At 55.8% G+C, this 20555-nt stretch overlaps 1 protein-coding gene across 4 annotated transcripts in view; it reads right to left on the minus strand.

The window, feature by feature from the left end:
* Positions 1 to 5783: 5783 nt before the first annotated feature.
* Positions 5784 to 20555, minus strand: part of EIPR1 (EARP complex and GARP complex interacting protein 1) — a 168296-nt gene continuing 153524 nt past the window's right edge. For 3 of the 4 annotated variants that reach the window (XM_074393507.1, XM_003939428.4, XM_074393517.1), the window contains 4 exons: positions 13319 to 13455; positions 10540 to 10707; positions 8990 to 9157; positions 5784 to 6330 (listed from right to left, as the gene is read on the minus strand). In XM_074393507.1, the coding sequence (XP_074249608.1) occupies positions 6156 to 6330; positions 8990 to 9157; positions 10540 to 10707; positions 13319 to 13455 (648 nt within the window). In that variant the 3' untranslated portion in view covers positions 5784 to 6155. The remainder of the gene's footprint in view (positions 6331 to 8989; positions 9158 to 10539; positions 10708 to 13318; positions 13456 to 20555) is intronic. The other variant, XM_010350084.3, reaches the window with a different exon arrangement.

Consider the following 20555-nt stretch of genomic DNA (forward strand, 5'->3'; position numbering starts at 1 on the left):
TGCCTTCTGTTCCCCACCGCTTCCTTCCCTCCTCTGACCCCCAACCCACCATTTCTGGTGTCTTCTGTCTCTGCCTCTCTGGCTACAGGCGATTCCTTTGCAGGGCGCAGCAGGGTGACTCAGGGAGAAGACCAGCAGGCTCAACTGCCCTGCTGAATGCCCGCTCCTCCTCCCCACTCCGTCCCCCCAGACCTTGCTGTTCAATGATAGCTGGCCCTGCTGGAGTTCCCGATAACAAGGGTGGTCCTCATGTCACTCGGTGACACCCCTAAGAGCCCGTCCAGTGCTCTTACAGCCTGGCTCCGACACGGCAGCTTTTCGCATCCCAGAGGAAGCAGCCGCAGCTCTTCCGAACCAGCTGCACAGATTACAGGGCAGCTGCAGCCCGCAGTGTGGCCCTGCAGTCCACAGCGTGTGCCCTGGGTGTGGGGAGGGGACTTCCGGCTCCAGCTCCAGGACAGCCTGAGGACGCTGTGTGAGGTTTGCCGTGGGTGGCCAGCGCTTCCACGGCTGGTGTCAGATGATTCTCAGTTAGCGCCAACCCTCCCTCCCATCACCTGGCCAGGCGGAGAGCAGGCGAGGAGAGCTGCAGCCCCGCATTTGAGAGCAGCACATGCCAGAAGGGGCTCCTGAAAAACGTTCAATCCAAAATCACCCATTGCTCCCCATCTCACACAGCTCCTGATTCTAAGTTTGGCCCCACCAGGTCCAGGCTGCAGAGGCACCTGCAGGGAAGGTAGGTTACCAATGACCCTGCTTTGTGCAGCTGGACGCGTGCCGAGGGAAGCCAGGCCCGGGCCAGCCACAGCACAGTGACATTCATCTTTCCTGGCACTGAACCTGGAGTCCACAGCCACAGCTGACACAGCACAGCACCTGACGCTGAGCAGGGGCGCTGGGAGGATGGTTGAGGCAACTTCTTTTCCCATGTTCCTGCTCCCCAGATCCTGGTAAAAAAGATCCTTGTGTAAACCCGTGTCACCTGCAATGCGGCTTCTGCCTAATGGAGGGAAGAACATCATGCATGCAGGAGGCGGCCCAGTGCCACCCCTTCTACCACCCCACACAGGCCTGCAGGCTTAGCTCTGAAAATGGCCTGGGCACCTGAGGATGCTGGTAATGAGCCCCAGAGTCTCCTCCACGTGGCTGCATCCTGTTCCAGCTGCCCAGCCAGCCACCTAGAGGTCACTGAGCTGCCTCTGGGTAAGAACTGCTGGAGGCAGAGCCCAAGAGACTTGCAGGAAGGGTACCTTCCCTATGCCCTGGACTGCGGACAGAGCCGGGCAGGGTGCTCCCAGCCTGTTTCAAAATCCTCAGACGGGGGATGCTTGCTCTGTTTACAAGGGGTCCTTAAGATAAAACCACGTCCTGTATTTGAAAGTTGTCGTGTATGTTTTACAAATAGAAGTGCTGTTGCTGACCCCCACCACAGCTACATGGATGGTGGCACTGGGTCCCCCCAAGGACGCTGTCCCGGGGCTCACTCGCTTTCTGTAACGAACCCTCCGCCCTGTTCATCTGGAGTTGTTTGCCAGATTGCACCCTCGCCTTCCTGTTTCAGGACCTCCCTTCTCCCCTCTGCTTCTGCACTGGACTAGTCTATCCACATTCAGAAATACAGATATTTCTCCTTCTTAAAGAGAGAGAGCCTCAGCTAGGCGCGGTGGCTCAATACTTTGGGAGGCCAAGGTGGGTGGATCACTTAAGGTCAGGAGTTTGAGACCAGCCTGGCCAACATGGTGAAACCCCGTCTCTACTAAAAATGCAAAAACTAGCTGGGAATGGTGGCTCATGACTGTCATGCCAGCTATTCAGGAGACTGAGGCAGGAGAATGGCTTGAACCCAGGAGGTGAAGGTTGCAGTGAGCTGAGATTGCACCACTGTACTCCAGCCTGGGCAACAGAGCAAGACTCCATCTCAATTTTAAAAAGAGAGAGAGAGAGAAATCCTCTTGTGGCCACACGTCCGGGGGGCGACTCCTCCTGCTCTGTTTCCTTTATACAGCCCCTCCAGCTCCTGTCTGCCCACCGCGCTCGTCCTGAGCTGCTCCTGCCACCCACAGGCTGCCTGGGCGCCTCCCCAGGGCCATCCACGCCTCCGTGCCTGTCTGTCTCCAGCTCATTCTCCCCAACATCTGACGCCCCATCTGCAGCGCTGAGGCCTCAGTCCTTCTCCGAGAAACTCCCATGCTTGGCTCCTGGATACCGCATGCCCTGTGCCCTCCTATCTCCAGACTTTCGCCTCCTCTGAAGATTCCTCGCCCCAGGGCTCACCTGTTGTCTTCTCTAGGAGACTTCCCTATGGTCTCCTGGGGGCCTTGCGTTAGAGGCCACCCGTGCAATGAACAAGACTGCAGATTACGCCTCCGGCCTGGGCCTCTCCCCTGACCTCGTATCACCCACAATATATGCCACATTGCCGCTTGAATATTCACTAAGTGTCTCAAACAGCCCCAACCAAGCTTGTCCCCACTACCCACACCCACCTCCACCTGCCTGTCCTGTGTCAGCAAGCCATTGAGCCACGTAGGCTGGACAGATTGGGTCACTGTCACCCCTGGTCCTGCTCTTTGCCTCACACTGAATCCTCATTTGGGAAACCTATGGTTCCTCCTGAAAAATACATCTAGAAATCACCTCTCAGAGGCTCTGCCACCTCTCGGCCTCTCTGCTATCTCTGAGATGGTCTCCGTTACCAGCATGTCTGACAGTTCCACGCTAGGTCGACCCTCAATGCAGCAGCACCTTCTAAACTGGGACCACAGAGAGTTCTGGCCCCCGGCGGGACAAGGCAAGCACTCTCCACCTCAACCCTCGCTGAATGAAGGTATAAACCCGGCCGATGCCACACGTGGCTCCTGGAGGGCTGCCCCAGCAGGTACAACAGCAACAGAGAGAATGAGGATCAGTGAAACAGGTTTCCCCCGTATTAAACCATCAGACTCATTCACTGTCACGAGACCCGCTCCCATAATTCAATCACCTCCCACTAGGTTCCTCCCAGGGCATGAAGGAATGGTAGGAGTTACGGTTCCAGATGAGATTTGGGTGGGGACACAGTCAAACTGTATCGGGGCCGACTGATTTCTGACAAAGGAGCAAAAGGAATTTGATGGAGGAATGACAGTCTTTTCAACAAGTGACATGGAAATACTTGGATCTCTATATGACAAGAAACAGCAACCTGAATCTCACACCTTATTTGAAAAATTAACCCTGAAGGAGCCATAGGTCCAAATGAAAAATGTAGAATTTTTAGAAGAAAACATTGGAGAAAATCTGAGTGGCCTGGGGTGGGACAGTGCTCTTAGATATGACACCAAAAGGTTGAATCATAAAGAAAAAAACAGGAGGCACTGAGCTGGACTTCACAGAAATTCAGTAAAACATGCTGTTCAGAGATTGAAAAGATGAGATTAAAAGCCATGGAGAAGAAATCCGCAAATCATGTAGCTGACAAAGGACTTACATCCCAAATATACACAGAGCTCTCAAAATTAATAGTAATTAAATACATAACTAATTCACAATCAATTTAATGTAAAAAATCAGCTTCATCAAAGAGGTTACGCAGCTCAGCTCCGTCAGCTGTTAGGAAAGTGAGGTTCACACAGCACAGGGCTGTGACGCCCACTGAGGGAAGGCAAGAGCCCCGGCTGTGGAGGGTCAGGGCGGGGGGGTCATCGGTGCCGCCAGCGTGCGTGCATTGTGCGTGTGAAACAGCGTGGCCACCGCACACTCGGGCGGCTGGCTTCTCATGAGTTAAACTGACACACTCACTGCACCAGTCGGCACTCGTGCCTTTACCCTGAGGCAGGGTCAGCAAGCCTTTTCTAGAAAGGATCTGAAAGTGGACATTTTAGACTTTGAGGGCCACAGTCACCGCCCCTGTTCCTCTCTGCCCTTGTCCCGCCAGACGCACCCCGTCAGTGTGCGGGGTGGGGGGGTGGATAGATGTGGCTGAGGCTGTTTGCCAACACTAGCCCCAGAAAGTCACACTTACGTTTACACAAACACCTGCACACAGGTTTTCCACCCAGGCACCACCGCCAAGCCGTGGAGGCAACACGAGCGCCCTTCAGTGCTGAGCGGATGGCAAGGCGGGCAACCCTGCAGCGGGCGCTAACACACCATGAGGAAGGAGCCCCTCGGAGGCGCCGCGGGCCTGCAAGCTGCCCGTCTCCTGCTCGTGACCAGATCAAGCAACCGGGGGGTGGGGGGACCACACAGGGCAGCAGGGAGTTTTGGGGGTGAACTGTTCTGTGCCCTGACCACAGTACAGAGAACTGAAGAGAAAAATAAACAGAACCAGTCAGAAGCAGTAAACCATCCACACACGACTCCACCTGCTCAGTTGCTTCCATCTCAAAACGGCAGGCCTCCAGGTCCCCACGGCTGGGCCTCCTGCCTCCTTCCCACGTGAGCCCAGCGCCTTCCCACCTGATCCACACACCCAGGACCACCCTGCTCCAACCCTGGGCCTTGGCTCACACATCGCCTTCTCAGAGAGCCGTGCTCCCACAGCACTCCTTGGCCCCTCCTCTGTGGCCTCTGTCCCCATGTCACCGGACGGCCCACAGGAGCACTCACTCCAGGGAAGCTGAGACTTGCCCTAATCACCGCTGGGGCTGCAGCAACTGCAGCATCTAAAAGTAGGCACTCAATTTATGTTTATTAAACATATACGTTTTCTTTCAATTGATAGCAACTGAAGGGAGGACTGAAATCAGAATGCCACGCATGTCCCACATGTGCAGAAATGCTGGAAGCAAAAATGCTAGAGGCTCTGCAACACACCTGACTGTTCCTGCCCACCCCCACGCCCCACCTGCGTACCCCTCCCCACAGCCCCACCCACCTGTGCACCCCTCCCTACAGCCCCCATCCGTGGACCCCCCCTCCACACCCATCCACCTCTCCCCCAGGACCTCACCTATTCACCCCTCCCCACGGCCTCCACTTCCTGTGAACCCTCATCTATGAAAAGAAAATCGGGGATGTGGCCCTCTGGGTACACAGTGTCCTTAGCAGCAAAGCACACGCTGCCAGAGGGGGTGTTGCAGCAGGAACGTTTCCTTATCGCAGGTCAAGCGAGACCTGTCCCAGGATCGTCAAACCCCAGAGCTGACTGGGGCCTGTGTGCTCAGCCCGCCCCTCCCATTATTACGGACGAGGTGATCGGGGCAGCAGAGGGCAGATGTGGTCCTCACAGGGACACCTGGCCAGGTGGAGGCCTAAAGGAGGCGGAGCCCAGAGTCCAGGGCCCAGGTGGCTTCTCCAGTGGGAACACTCACCAGATGTACAGAACAGACCCCGCGCATCCGAGCGAACACAGACAGAGGCTGAGACGTGAGTGTTTGGGGATTCCTCAGGTGGGGCGCCTGAGTGTAGGAGCCTGTGAGCGTGGGGTCCCCAAAAACCGAGACGCAGGAGCCCCCCCCAAGCTCCCCGGTGAGGGGGGACAGCACCTCCAAGGCCAGCAGCCACGGTGGGCAGCACACAGCACAGGAAGGGCTCAGAGACCAGGGGAGGCCAGGGAGGCCCGAAAGAGCAGAGCCTGTGTCTACAGCTGTGGAAACGCGTCTCGGCAGCTCAGCCCAGGACATGCGCCGGGTGCCCACCGCTGCCGCAGCCTGCACCGCCAGAGTGCCATGCCAGGGTGGTATGGAAAGTGCACCTCTGACAATCTGCATCTTCCTGCGTCAGGAGAGAGAATATGGACCAAGACCCAGGACATGCTGTCACAAGGCAGAGCTCCCAAAAGAACGAGCCAGGCATCCGTGCAGCGTGGACTTAGTTCATGTTTTACTCTCAAGAGAAAGAGTTACTCTTACAGGAACAGACTTTTTATTAAAAAGAGAAACTCCCAACACCCCTTAAACAGAAAACGTGTTATTCACATAACAACATGGGGCTCCACCTCCAGTGTTTGGGGACCCCACGCTCACAGGCTCCTCACAGGCTCCTCACAGGCTGTGCCACGGACAGCAGCCCAACCACCCCACTCATAAACGCTGCAGCTGGAGGAAGGCCACACGGCTATCCCAGAGAGGAAGTCACCTGGAAGACCAATCACCTCCGCAGAGCTGCGACTATGTGGGAATCTGCCACCAGGATAACCACGCAGTGGAACCTCTATAACCCAGGGCCTCGAGTTACAGCAGGATGTGGTACTTCAGGGCCCTGGGGACCCTGTTGATAACCAGCCTCCCGTCATAGCTCAGGGAGGCAAACAGCCATGGGTCAGCCGAGGACCAGTCCACGGCGTAGACGCTGTCCTCGTGCTCCTCGTAGGTGGCGATGACGTTGTCCTGCAGGGGCTCCTTACTCCTAGAACGCAACAGAGACAGACGTGAGTGTGACGGCTCCGGAGGGGTTGGCGGGAGAGGCGCAGGGAGGATGCGAGTGTTCCTACTGGGGACACACGAGGTCCCCAGGTCTCAGCTTTCTCTGCTGTATGATGGGAAAAGTTAGAGGAGCCCACACTGAGGACAGTGGGGTGGTCCCTGCAGAAGCCCAGATACCCTCACTGTCGCTGTGCGGAGCAGGCATTTATCACACGGTTTATGGAAATCAGCGTGAGCAGCATGTGGTGTCTTGGTGTCTTCCGTCCTTGGCCGGCAGGGCCTGGGGTAATATCCTCTCAGAGGCCTTCCAAGGGCTTCCTTTACTCAGGGGGAAGTGGTCACCTTGTCTGGGTAACACAGGATGTAAAAACCCCCACTGCTTGAGCAGAAAGGACCCTGGGAAGCAGCAGGTCCAGGCGCTGGCTGTGTAGGAGTAGGAGGCTGGGGCGCCAGGGCCTCTGCTAGCATGGGGGTGGGGCTGGGCTGAGGACACCCCCCCCAGGGCACCACGAGGAAGACGCGCTGGCCCAGTGGGGACAGCAGGGGCGTGGCCTGCCTGGCCCTACCCAGGGTGTTTTCCCACCTCGCCTCCCTTGACTGAGTCCTCACTGGGAGTCCTGACCAGGGAATCCTCGCACTTTCCTTCCCATTTCACAAAAAATTCCCACTGAATCTGTGCACCTCATTCTAACTGCTTCTGCATTTCTTTGTAGGAAAATGCTTCCCCCCTCAGCAAGGTGAACCTCCAGAACTCGCCCGCCCTCTGGGGAAGTTGGTTTCCCAGGAAGTGAACCTGCCGGTGGTCAGCTGATGTGACGAACGCCAGGTGAACATCCTTAGGGGGAGTAATAGTTTCCTGAACGCAGCAGGACACCAGGGCTGAGGGATGTCCCAAGACCTTCCCGAAGCCCTGATCACCTCCTTCCTTCCTATCATGCTCCCATGACACCAGTGCCCGGAGGACAACCCGGCATCCATCACAGTCTTCTGACCGAGGGCCCTCAGGCTCCGCCCCTAACAGGGACAGGCGCGGCGAGGAGGCGCAGGTCTCCCTGGGCATGACAGAGAAGACGGTAAAGAAGGCCAGGCCCACAGGCACCAGGAGACCACTGGGCAGATGCCACCGTGCGAGTGCTTCAAAACCATTCTATGGTGGACTCAGTTTCTAATCACTGAACAGAAAAACGGCAGAGTCGGGCTCACGCCTGCAATCCTAGCACTTTGGGAGGTTGAAGTGGGCAGATCGCTTAAGCTCAGGAGCTTGAGATAAGCTTGGGCAATATGGCAAAACTCTGTCTCTACAAACAATGAAAATACAATAAATTCGCCAGACACGGTGGTGTGCACTTGCTGTCCCAGCTACTTGGGAGGCTGAGGTGAGAGGATCACGAGAGCTCAGGAAGTCAAGGCTGCAGTGAGCGCTTCCAGCAGCTTGGGTGACAGAGTGAGACCCTGTCTCAGAAACAAAACCAAACAAGGAGTCAAGAGACAGACAGAGGTGCCGACTGCCAGCGCAGACAAGGGCCGAAGACAGAGGACTTCTCACGGAGGAGTGCCAAGCAAGTTCAAGTGGGCAGGGGAAGAATTCAGCCAAAAACAGTGCAAAGGACCCCAAAACAGAGTGACAGACCCCATCAGATCTGTGGGCGCCAACCGTCCAACTCCACTGGGTTTTATTCCAGAACCTCCTTCCTCTGGAACGTGGGGCATGAAATCTCCACGGCTGCATCGGAATCGCACCTGGTCAGCCCGCAGGAAGCAGCTGCTGCTTGTAAAGGTGGACACTCAAGGTCATGGGGCCCCGGCACGGCACCGCTGACCAGATGCGGGAGTGAAGAGGGTGCCCTTAGCAATCTCCCACCTCAACTAGGATTGGAAATCAAAGCGCACAGGGAAAAGCTTTGGGAAAATCCAGAACCATGATGGTGTCACTAGAGAACACACATCATGGCTGACCACATTCTGCAGAGTCTCCAGAAGCTACGTAGGACCGGAGTTTGAGCCGGGGAAGGGTGGCCTGGAGTCTCAGCCCGGCTACCAGTCAGTGGAGGGCCTGGGAGCTGACAGCCAAAAACCTGAGCCCCATGTGCTGCAATCCACGCCAGTGAAGACGCCAGTTTGATACGTCTCTGACAGGGAGTGCTATGAGGATCGGGATACATTCATTTGCTTTATTCATGCTGAAGTCTGAAGACCACTGACAGTCTTTTAAATCTTATAGATGACATGCAATAAGAATACAAACACAAATAGAGAGAAATCTACTAACCCTAACCCACCTGCCACCTAAGCTGCCTGGGCTGCTAATGACAGCACCCCTGGATCTGTGGGTCCCCACGGCTGCAGCAGGGAAGAAGGCCCCCAACGGCACACCTGGCACTGTGAGTCCTCACGGCCACCGTGGGGAAGGAGAACGTCCCCTAACTGCACACCTGGAGCTGTGGGTCCCCACGGCTGCCGTGGGGAAGGAGAAGGTCCCCAGCTGCACACCTGGAGCTGTAGGTCCCCATGGCTGCCATGGGCAAGGAGAAGGTCCCCAGCCGCACACCTTGCAGCATTCTACATACACAGCCTGGCTCGGGAGATGGCCTGCAGGGAAAGAAGGCTCGGGACGCGTGAGCCTCTGCAGTGCGTGCCCTTACTTCTCTTCGGAACGGTGGTCCTCCTGGTCACTGATGTCATCGTCATCTACCAAGTGGCCAAAGGGCTCCGACGAGATGGACACCATGTTGGAAAGGATGACTCTGCTGTCACTGCTGCCAGTGAGGACCAGCTGGTCGTGAGAGTGGTTGTAGCGGACGTTCCACACCCTGCAAAGGGCAAGGCAGCTACTGAGAGGACCCGTCACCCGCAGGCAGCATCAGCAACGCGCCGTGCCGGCTCAGGCCCCCGAGACTGGGGCCCACATTAGGCACTGCCAGGCAATCGGCCCCCAGTCACAGGGCCTGACACAAGGCGGTTTTCCGCTGAGGCTGGGTTTACTGTGGGTTTTCTTCGGTGCCAGCAGACAGACAGGGAAGACCAAGTGCTGGCTGAACCTGCAGGAGAAGGCTTAGCCCCCAGTGTTCCACACAAGCTCCTAAAATTCTAAGAAAAAGCACCTGCCAGGAGCGGCATGTGGATCAGTGATATCCTGTAACAGCAAACAAGTCTACGGCGTCTTCCCCGTGGGCAGTGACCAGGGACTGTGGGTCCTGACACCAGGGCATGGCAGCCTCCCGGGACACAAGGGGCTCTCCTTGGTTTTGGCTACTGGGATCAGCTTTCTTTCTGACACGGGTCCTAAAGCCTCGGAGCTTCTGCCTCTCAGCCATGCTGAGGCCAAAACAAAGTCCACGGCCCGGGTGGGAGACAAGGCGGGGCTCCTGACACCAGGAGGAGCGCCCAGCACAGCCAGGGGCACAGGGAGGCCCGGCCAGTCGGCCCACAGGGAACGCCAGCGCGTCCCTGGATTCATCGAAACTGTGCGCTAGTAATCTGGGGCTTTCCTTTCTGACTGCGAAAACTTTGGATGAGGAACTCAGCCGACTCAGGATGCAGCCCACAGCAGGCGAAGGCCCTCTCTGAGTGCGGAGGATCCCTGATGAGATTCTGGCTCTGACTCTGTCAGGCATTTCCTCCACACTGTGTGTGTCACTCACACGTGTGTACACCCATGTGCGTGTCACTCACACACACTTTATTTGCATAAAAATGGATTCATGCTATACATGCCATTCTACAACTCGGTCTTTTTACAGACTTAGCAAAAAGTACCTAGCACATGAGAAACATTCAAGTAATACGTGAGGGGGAATGAGTGGTCTCGGGCACCTTCCACATCCACATTCTCCTGGCAGCTGCACGGATGTCACCTAATTTACTTAACCAGTCCCCGAGCGGGGACCTTTGAGTGGTTTCCAGGTTCCTGGCATTACAAACAATGCCGCATCAACATCTGTGCACATTCATTTTTGCACACTTGAACCAGCACTGTTTCAAGAGAAAACAGAATTTAATGGTTTTTTTTCTTTTCCTATGTTTATAAATCACAAACATTCAGATTTGGAATTAGTGTTTCTTTAGGAAAAATAAAACTGGGTTGATTGAATGATTCATAGCGGCACACACTGAGCTGGTGTGTGAAGTAATTAGCAAAATAAACTGCACGATCCATCCCCTCACCCCTGCAGCCACGCCGGAGCGGCCCTACCAGTGGGAGTGCTCCTCCAGGGTCTTCACGGGCTCGGTGACATTTCGGGTGTCCCAGAACTTCACCTTGCAGTCGTCTCCGCAGCTGGCCAAGTAGTACTGCTTATTGGGATTGAAGTCCAGGTCCCGCACCAGCTGTCCGTGGGCATTCTCTATGCAGTAGATCTGGCTGAGGGAGAAGGAGAAAGGACACAGGGAGATGTGAATCGAATTCTGAAGAGCCACGGAGTGCTGCGGGCGCGCACTGCCTTCCCGAGATCCCGTATAATCCCTGGCCCAGGGTGCCCTGGCCCCTCCACATTCCTCCCCTGCAGGAGGCGGCTGCCGCTGGCACCTCTGTCCCAGTCACCCCACGTGGTCACGGCACGCCGTTTCCAGGAGTGTATCTGTGACCCCCGGCGAGCTGGGGAAGAGATTTTGCTTTGCGACAGTCAAAAATCTGACTTGGTATCGAGAATGAGAGCCTGCCAGAGGAGCTGCAACTGCCACAGGGACGCGGAAGCAGACTTTGGACAGGACGCCTGGCAAATTCTGGAAGGGTGCAGTGAGGAAAGACAAGAAGAAAAAGACAGGCAGTGAAGGTAGAACATAGTGTTGGGAAATTACGCGCGCGCACACACACACACACACACACACACACACACACACAGTTATCTGTCTGTCTCTATGGAGAGAGACAGGGAGGAGCAGCTGCAAGGCCGTGGAAATGCGAAGGGCCAGTGTCCATGCCAGCTGCGCTCTTGCCCTTCAACCGTCCACACCAGCTCCGGGGACGACACTGGTGGAGGCCAGGGCAACCCCTTCCCTCGGGGGGCGGGGTAAGGGACTGTTTCAAATGAGTCACACGGTTGTTCACGTGCATGTGTTCTCTCACTCAGACATGCACGCGTGCATCTGTGCGCACGCCCACATGGAGGTACACACACATGCACACATCCACGCGTGAGAGGGCAGACATGCGCACATACACACTCACGCCTCGGTGAGCCCTGGCCCTCAGAGCCCGTGGCTGCTCCATAGGGGCTGAAGTCATTGTGTCCTGCCTACCGTGGCCTCTGATGCCGTGAATCCTGGAGGGCGGGGCATCCAGTGAGGCTGGACAGTGGTTTGGAATAAAGGTCGCACCCAGGACAGCAAAGGGCCCACAGCCCGGCACTCCCCGGCGGCTCCTGCCTGCACGGCCTCCCCAGCGCTCCCGTGGGCAGGACTGAAATTACTCCTGAGTCATTCACCTCCTCACCCCCAGGCTTCAGAGGCGCTGACGAGCGATGGGGAACTGTGTGCCCTGTGATTTGCTTCACGCATCTGCGGACCATCATTGCTCTCTGCTCCCCAAGGTAGATGAGCTCAATTCCTTTCATCTTTGTTCTCTCACATTAGAACCCCCAGCCTAAACCACTTTTAAGTCTTCTGGTTTTTATAGCCTGCACCTTTTCAATATCTTAGTATTTCTTCCCTAAAATATAATAGCTAAACCTTTAAATCTTTCAAGGGAAACAGGCAAAGGTAGAAAATTAAAAACTTGGCAGATTGCCAGGGAGCTGGATGGCCGGTCGCACATGCACAAAGTGTTGACTACAGGTTCCTGCCTGCTCCGGTGCCAGAAACTGTCACTTAAAAGCATCACACCACCTAAAAAAGCACCAAAGGCATCCTGGCTCCATGCAAACGAAAGCTGTGTGCCAAAGAAGAAATGACAGTCAATGAGAAGGCGTCGGGACCCTCTGTGCTGTGCTGGCACGTCCTCACCACAGACACAACGAGGCGAAAGGAGGCGACCACCAGGCGTTGCCCACCAAAGCCACGGGTATCTTTTTGTTTGCTGGCTTGGTCTGTAACATCAGCCTTTGAGTTTCTTGTCTTCAGATACTGAAATTCTTCACATCCTTCAAAGAACAATCCAGACTTAAGGACACGATGACCAAAGGACATGGAAAAACGGATTCAGCTGAACGTTCATCATGAACCGAGCCTGTGGTTTCCAGCTCTGCTCAGGAAACCAAACAAGCCCTCTGCACAGATGTGCACGAGGGAGGACATGGCGACTGATTATTTATTAGCCCTGAGTGTCTAGAGGGGCCCCAGAACCCAGTCTGAAGCTGTGCCTCCACCCTGGAATCAACACGAGTTATTGCATGACATCCGTCTTCTCAGCTCGGTGATAAATTCCGGTGGCTGAGGGATAAACTGGATCTTAAAAAGCTTGTGCGGGCTTCCGTTGCCACGGCAACATCCGTTCTACCATCACTCCTTTGCCTATCAAAATCACAACTGGAACGGAAAACTCGCTCTTATTTGTTCCATGAGAGCTGCTGGCTGTTGTGTATAATTACTTAAATGACAAAATATGATGGCCCTATAGGTGCGTCTGGAAGGCACAGCCATGGCCAGAGATGGCCCCAGGAGAGACTGAACCTGGGACTGTCCCCGTCAGGCTGCAGCAGCTCATCAGAGACGGGCACCCTGTGGTCCCATCTCCCTCAGGGCTACGAAACCCCAATTCGTGGTCTTCACCACAGACCGCTGCTAATGCAGATACCAAGATGGAACAGCAAACAGCTGCCGAGGCGCGCCGGTTCCACCGCAGTGGACGTGCTAGCTTAATTTAGGGTGAAGAAACGAGATGAAGATTTATGATTTCCTGCAAAAACAAGATGAAGGCAAACAAACCACACGCCCCAAATGCACCTGGCTCGTGACCACCTCCACCATCACCCGGGTCCTGCTGGGTGACGGGGAAGGAAGTGGGCCGCGGGCCTGCGCAGGGTGGGCTCACTGACCTCATGCTCCGGGTGTCCCAGCCACGGAGGGTGGTGTCGCTGGCTGTGGCCACCTGGGTGCAGTTGTGGTGCGGGCTCCACCGCCCTGAGGTGAACCTCAGCTGTCCCTTCCCTTCCAGAGAGGCTGAGCTGGCCAGCTGCGAGTGTCAGCATGTTTTAAAGGAAGAAGAAAGGAAGAAGAGTTGAAGTCTGCTCAGAAAATTCGAGAGGATATCCTACAGTCAAGAGTACTAGGGAAATAGCTGCTGAGAATAATTAGGAAGCTCTTTGTTTCCTTTTCTTAAACAGCAACCATGTTTGAACCTTCCTTGGGAAAACCTATAAAACTGAGCACAGCAAAAAACAGAAAGCATATTAACAGGGCTCTACTAAAGGGCAGCAAGTACGTGATTACGGACAGTCAACGCCAGCTTGAAGAACACAACACAAAATAACTCAAAACACCTGGCTTTCCCCAAGAAAGAGGCATAACGCGTCAAGTCCACCTGACCAGTTCCCCAATAACACGGGACAAATGCTCCGTTCGATCAAACACTGTGTTCAGGGCACACCCCTTCCCCCCCTCCATCTCCAGGCCCACGCGGCCTTCACCTGGAAGTCAATCAGACCGCCCCAAGCCACTGAGCTGATCACCACGACCTCAGCAGGGCCCTCTGGGGCTGGTGTTAGAGCTAAAACCCCCTCCTGCCTAACAGAGGGTGTGGCCTGGTCGTGAGCCTGGGAGAAGATCCCCATCTGGTTCCTCTGCCCTCCTGGGATTTCATGCATGGGGGTCGTGCGTGCTGGCTGCATGGCTGTGTCCATTTCGGGTTTGAATGTCAGTGCACAGGATAAGTGCTGAAGGCAGGAAGGGTCCAGGTCTGCCCCAGGGTCCTCTGTCACACCTGCCCCCAACTCCTCCTGAGGGACACAGTTCCCACCACTAATTCCTTTAACTTTCAAATCAGCTGTGCTCTTCGGAGCCCTCTGAGAGAGGCTTGAGGCAGGTGGCTGGTGAGGTGGGCAGGGCCGGGCCGGGCCAAGAACAGGTCTGAACAAGCTGCCAGACAGGCCGTGAGAGGCCAGTGACCGAGCTGGTGCCGGAATTTGTTCACCATCGCACAAGATTTACTGAGGGGCTTTGCTGGGCAGGGGCAGGGTGGGCATCTAGGCTCAGGGTGAACAAGGCCTGGAGGTCCCTACAGAGTGAGTGCCCGCTGCAGAGACAGGCAGGGGCTGTGCTTGGAAACCGCCAGGCAGAAGGGAAAGACAAGCGGCTCCCAGTGAGAAACAGGGCACTGTCTCAGCCACAGGTACAGGGCTTTCCAGGAAAGTGCACTGGCTGCAGAGCTCCGGGGCCCTCCCAGCAAGAGGCATCCCTTCAGAGGTGGCCACTGGGAGGCCTGAGCCACAAGACCTGGTCCCTGCAGTCCTATGCACAAGGGCTGTGAGAGAGACGAGAACCCCAAGCAGTCCTGGTCAGAAGCCGAGAGGGACAGTCATCAGTAAGAGAGGCAGACGCTGTGCTCAGTCAGGGGCAAGGGGCCTCGGGCCCAGGAAGAACCGCAGCTCCATCTCCCATTCCCAACGCCTACTCTGATACTTCAGGAAAAGTTTTTGGAAACTGAAAGCCACCATCCTGACAGAGCCTTACGGCGGTGAGAGGAGGCCAAGAGAAGGTGGGGACGCAAGACACTCACTGGGGGAACAGGGTACTCATGACTCCACATCTGGGCAGAAGTCAGGTTGTGTCTGCACCTGGGCAGCCATGGGGGTGTGTCCACATCTGGGCAGAGGTGACATGGGTGTCTGTCTACATCTGGGAAGCTGTGGGGGGTGTCTGTCCACATCTGAGCAGAGGACGTAGGTGTGTCCGCATCTCAGCAGAAGTGACAGGGCTGTGTCTGCATCTGAGCAGAGGTGACAGGACTGTGTCTGCATCTGGGCAGGCACGGGGGTATGTCTCCATCGGGGCCGGCACGGGGGTGTGTCTCTATCAGGGTCGGCACGGGGGTGTGTCTCCATAGGGGCAGGCACGGGGGTGTGTCTCCATCGGGGCAGGCATGTAGGGTGTGTCTCCATCGGGGCAGGCATGTGGAGTGTGTCTCCATCTGGGCAGGCATGGGGGTGTGTCTCCATCGGGGCAGGCACGTGGGGTGTGTCTCCATCTGGGCAGGCACGTGGGGTGTGTCTCCATCTGGGCAGGCATGGGGGTGTGTCTCCATCGGGGCAGGCACATGGAGTGTGTCTCCATCTGGGCAGGCATGGGGGTGTGTCTCCATCGGGGCAGGCACGTGGGGTATGTCTCCATCTGGGCAGGCACGTGGGGTGTGTCTCCATCTGGGCAGGCACGTGGGGTGTGTCTCCATCTGGGCAGGCACGTGGGGTGTGTCTCCATCTGGGCAGGCACGTGGGGTGTGTCTCCATCTGGGCAGGCACGTGGGGTGTGTCTCCATCGGGGCAGGCACGTGGGGTGTGTCTCCATCTGGGCAGGCACGTGGGGTGTGTCTCCATCTGGGCAGGCATGGGGGTGTGTCTCCATCGGGGCAGGCACGTGGGGTATGTCTCCATCGGGGCAGGCACGTGGGGTGTGTCTCCATCTGGGCAGGCACGTGGGGTGTGTCTCCATCTGGGCAGGCACGTGGGGTGTGTCTCCATCTGGGCAGGCACGTGGGGTGTGTCTCCATCTGGGCAGGCACGTGGGGTGTGTCTCCATCTGGGCAGGCACGTGGGGTGTGTCTCCATCTGGGCAGGCACGTGGGGTGTGTCTCCATCGGGGCAGGCACGTGGGGTGTGTCTCCATCACATCTGGGCACAAGCAAGGGGTTAGGGCTGGGGTGGCACCTGGGCCTCACTGAGAGCTGGGAGAAGAACAGCCATGGTGATCAGTGATGGTTGGAGGTGCTCTCCGAGGCATCGCTTGGACAAGGAGCACTGGCAGGCTGGCTGTGGCCGTGTAGCGGACCTGGCTGCTCCCTCCCAGCCCTCAGGCAGATGGCTGCTGCTGGGCGCCTTCTCTGGTTTATAGAGAGCCTCCTGTGTGCCCACAGCCCAGCTCACCTGTGCCCAGGTCCCTGCCCACCCTGGCCCACCACTTTCATCCCCACAATCCAGTGACTTTCAGGAGGCCAAAGGATGTCTCTTTAGGGAAAGCTGGGGCTTTTGTTTTACAATCTCCCTGGTAAACGATCTGCTCTACTGCCGTACGTGCCAAGGGTGACTTACTGATCCCCTCTCCACAGTGAGCTGAAGGGCTAATTCTGCTCCAGGCAGGAAATGTTAATTGCATTCCTGCGGTGCGGGGACACTTGGAAGGCATGCCTCCCGCACAGGGACCAAGCAGGAAGGCGCCAGGAGCACAAGAGGAGGAAGTGGGAGCCGCCGCCCAGTCGGGGCCTTAGGAGGCCTGTGCAGACTGAAAGGCGCACCGGGGGTGGGGCAGGGAGGGTGGCAGAGCAGACTCCAGCATGCACAAGCACGAGAGAGCATGGCGGGGTTACACCTGGGTCGTGAACACCATGCCCAGACGTTCACGGTGAGACTCTGGTTGGCTCACCCGGGTAGCCGGCGCAGTGCCAGGCAGAACGGCGGGGACAGGGCTGGAACCAAGCACTGATTGTGGTGAGAACAGCCAGGGTCCGGGCCAGCTGTCAGAAGGACACAGCCCGTGCACTCCACACAGTGACAGCAGAGTGTGCAGCAGCTCAGATGCCAGACTCCAACTAGCGCCAGTAAAGGGAAATTGAGCCTGAGGAGCCTGGGGTGTCTCAGCACTAAGGGGTAGGAGCTACGTTGGGCTATGGGGCTGCCAAGCCCCAGACACAGGCTCCCACCCTCAGCTGGCCACCGCTCTCCACACCTGCTCTATTTCTCTCTTTCTCACTCCACCCTGGCTCCCGAACGTCCACAGGGCAGAAGGCAAAGCCACCGGGAGCACCAGGGCCTGACATCCCCTGACCAGGCACCTAAAGATGAGCCAACCCTTAGACCTCACCCCAAATTGCTGGAGGAGGAGGCAGACTGGCACAACCGGGCCAGGCACTCGCCAGGAACAATCAACCCTGGCGGCGGGCAGGGGATATGAACAAAAGGGGAGCACTCTGCTCATCAAACCAGAGGCACTGCCCACCTCCCCATTCACCCATCAGATTTTAGTGTCTCTTCCTTCTCATCACCTTTGCAGCCCCGAAAGTGCAGCTCTTCCAGCTGGCAAGGGAGGCGCGCTCCCAAGAATGCTCAGCATGGACACACACAGACGGGGCAGAGGCACCACGAGGACGGAGGGCGTGGCTCCCATGCAAGCTCGACAAACCACAGCGTGTGCAGGGTGCTACACGGGAGCCAAGGAGAAGGTCCCTCGTGAAGCTGCCGAGCGAGAAAGAAATCGGAGCTGGGAAGTTCACGACGCCACCCCTAAACTCTAAGCTACAAGAAGAACCTTTAGTAAAAGCCAATTTGGGAGGAAGGCAGAATAGATGTTGCCAACAGCAATGATGGAATACAGTTTCCTAAAGAGGGAAATTGGTAGCAATATCATGCCAAAAACTAGCAACAGGCAGAGGGTTCACATTGTCTCAGAGACACAGGGTGAGCTAATTTTGGGACTTAACTGTGGCAGCCTACAGGGAGTTAAGTTCTGTGCCTTAACTTCCACACGGACAATATGGATGAAGCAATACTTCGGTAATATTCCCTTTAGGTTAAAAAAAAAAAATCTCAAGTGACTTTTTTTTTTTACCAGTACTATTTCAGCTTTCTGAAGACCTATTATCTGGGTAATGAATATCCACTGATGACAATGAATATAGTCAAAATATAAGACCAATAAGCAGATATAATGAAAAGGTTGGATACTGTTTCTAACTAATCAATATTGTGTCCCGTTAACTTTCTGTAAACTATATTGGTTCATTATGAAACACTTCAGGAAGACAGAAACACAAGGTCTCATCTTCAGAAGGTAATGCAAACTCAGCAGTGACCTGGACACGTGAGTTCTTGATGGCGTGTGTGGGAGAAGAGCCATTCCAGAAGGAGAAGGCCCAAAACCCTGAGCCAAACAATGCCAGCTGCACCCCAGCAGAGCGATTCCACCAAGCTCCTATACTTCATCAGCTTTTAACTCCTAAGGGCTCCTTGCAGAAGTTCAGTCAGCAAAACGGAATGCCCCTTGTGTCCAAAGCCCACGGGGTCACACATGTCCCAGACTTCAGCTTCCAGACTAGTCTAGATTTTTGAAACAGTAAGTTGATTAATTAATTAAGCCATCAACCAACCACCAATTAGCCCTGTAACTGCTCAGCAAGTCTTTACTGAGCAAGCCCCTTGGTCGTGCTGAGAGCCACGCCATGCTGAGTGCCACGCCATGCTGAGTGCCACGCCATGCTGAGTGCCACGCCGTGCTGAGTGCCACGATGGCAGACGTGGCTTCTGTTCTCGTTACACTCACCGTCTGGCTGCAGAGGTAAATGTGCACAATGAAAAGAAAATACTCAACAGATAAAACTCATCAGTTATTCAATGCCAGGCCCTGTGCTAAGTATTTATGTTCATTTCCTAGGGAAACTGTCACAAGTCACATGATGTAGATGTTAACGCCCCCATTTTACAGATGAGAAAACTGAGGTTTGGAGCAATCAAATAATTGTATAATGTTTTAAAAGCTAGCTCACAAATGACAAAGTCAGGGGAAATGATAATAACATCAATTGAGAGGGATTTCAAAGAAAGTCGAACTTGTCCAGGTTACAGCAACTAGGGAAAGACTTCAGAGGCTTAGGAACTGAGATGGGCTTGACAGACTGAACAGAACTTAAAACAGTGAGACAGGAGTGAGCCATTCCTGGCAAATACAAAAGCCTGCACAAGGCAGAGACAGGCCACGTAAAGAAACCCAGTTGAAGGAGAACCACAGGCTGGCAGTCAGAGGCAAAACGGACCAGCCGGGTGGCCAGATCAGGACAGCACTGAATGGGGTGGGACAGCCTGCGGCTGGGGCGTGTCCTCCATCAGGCCGGGTGACCAGGACAACAGCGCTGAGTGGGGTGGGAGAGCCCAGGGCAAGGGTGTGTACCTCCGGGTGGCCAGGACAGCACAGCACTGAGTCAGGCAGGAGAGCCCATGGCCGGGGCATGTCCCCCTTCAGGCTGGGTGGCCAGGACAACAGCGCCGAGTGGGGTGGGAGAGCACACAGTCGGACGCCTTCTCCAGCTGGAGGGTGGATAGAGAAAGCAGAGCTGGCAGAAATGAAGCTGCAGCATGAGGAGGCTGAAAACCAGGGAAGCTGGAAGCAGAAGAGGCCCGTGGTCGGCAGTGTCTGGGATGGCCCCTGGACTTGGTGGCCTGTGGAGTCCCTGCCCAAGAGCGGCCAGCCTCTGACCAGCACAGCAGGGCGGGGTCCCTCGGCAGATTAGAGAAGAGATCTGGGCTTCATCTTGCTGGCTGGGATGAGGCAAGCTTCACACTGTGGGACCACACGGCCAGGAGCTGAGGGTGGCCTCTGGTCAACAGCTGGAGGAATCCAGGCCCTCAGTCCAGTGGCCCAGAAGGAGCTGCATCCAACCAGCAGCTCGGTGGTGAGCTCGGAGGCAGACTCTTCGTGGTCCAGGCTGGGGCAACCCAGCCCCGCTGACCCTGAGACCACAGCCTCGTGCAAGGCTTCAAGTGGAAGTGCTGAGGTGTGCTTGGATTCCACGTGGTCCACACAAAAGCTGACACACACATGGGCCATGCCGAGCAGGTCGCTTTGAGGTCATCTGTTCCAGCATCAGATAACTAACACGAGGCACTGACCAGAGGTGAGGAGGAGACCCCCAAAGAAGGGGAGACCCTGATGGATCTCAGCAGCTCAGAGGCGGGCTCTGGTCCCCCTTACTCCACCGCTGGGAAAACTAGAACCCAGGGAGAGCGAGTGAGCTGCCCACGGCCACAGCAGCTGGAGGCAGAAACGGGATCTGTCTCCTGATTCCACCCCACCGATCATGCTAATGCGTGTACTCCCAAGGCCCTGGAAACTTCATGCTCACAGGTGCAAGAAGTCTGGAAGGTGAATTTTAATAAAAGCCTGAAAGATATTTCACCATCAATTTGTGAGGGTCTACTCAGGGCAGACGGTACAGTGTAAGTTGTAAGGTTAATCAATCACATTTTTTGGTTTCCTGGGGACATGGAGACAGAACTCAGCAAGAACTCCACAGGGCGCGATGCATGCAGTAATCTGTTTTTCAGCATTAGAGAAAAATATTCAGAGCTTCCCAGT

This window comes from Saimiri boliviensis, chromosome 1, assembly GCF_048565385.1.
Source record: "Saimiri boliviensis isolate mSaiBol1 chromosome 1, mSaiBol1.pri, whole genome shotgun sequence".
NCBI classification, from domain to species: domain Eukaryota; kingdom Metazoa; phylum Chordata; class Mammalia; order Primates; family Cebidae; genus Saimiri; species Saimiri boliviensis.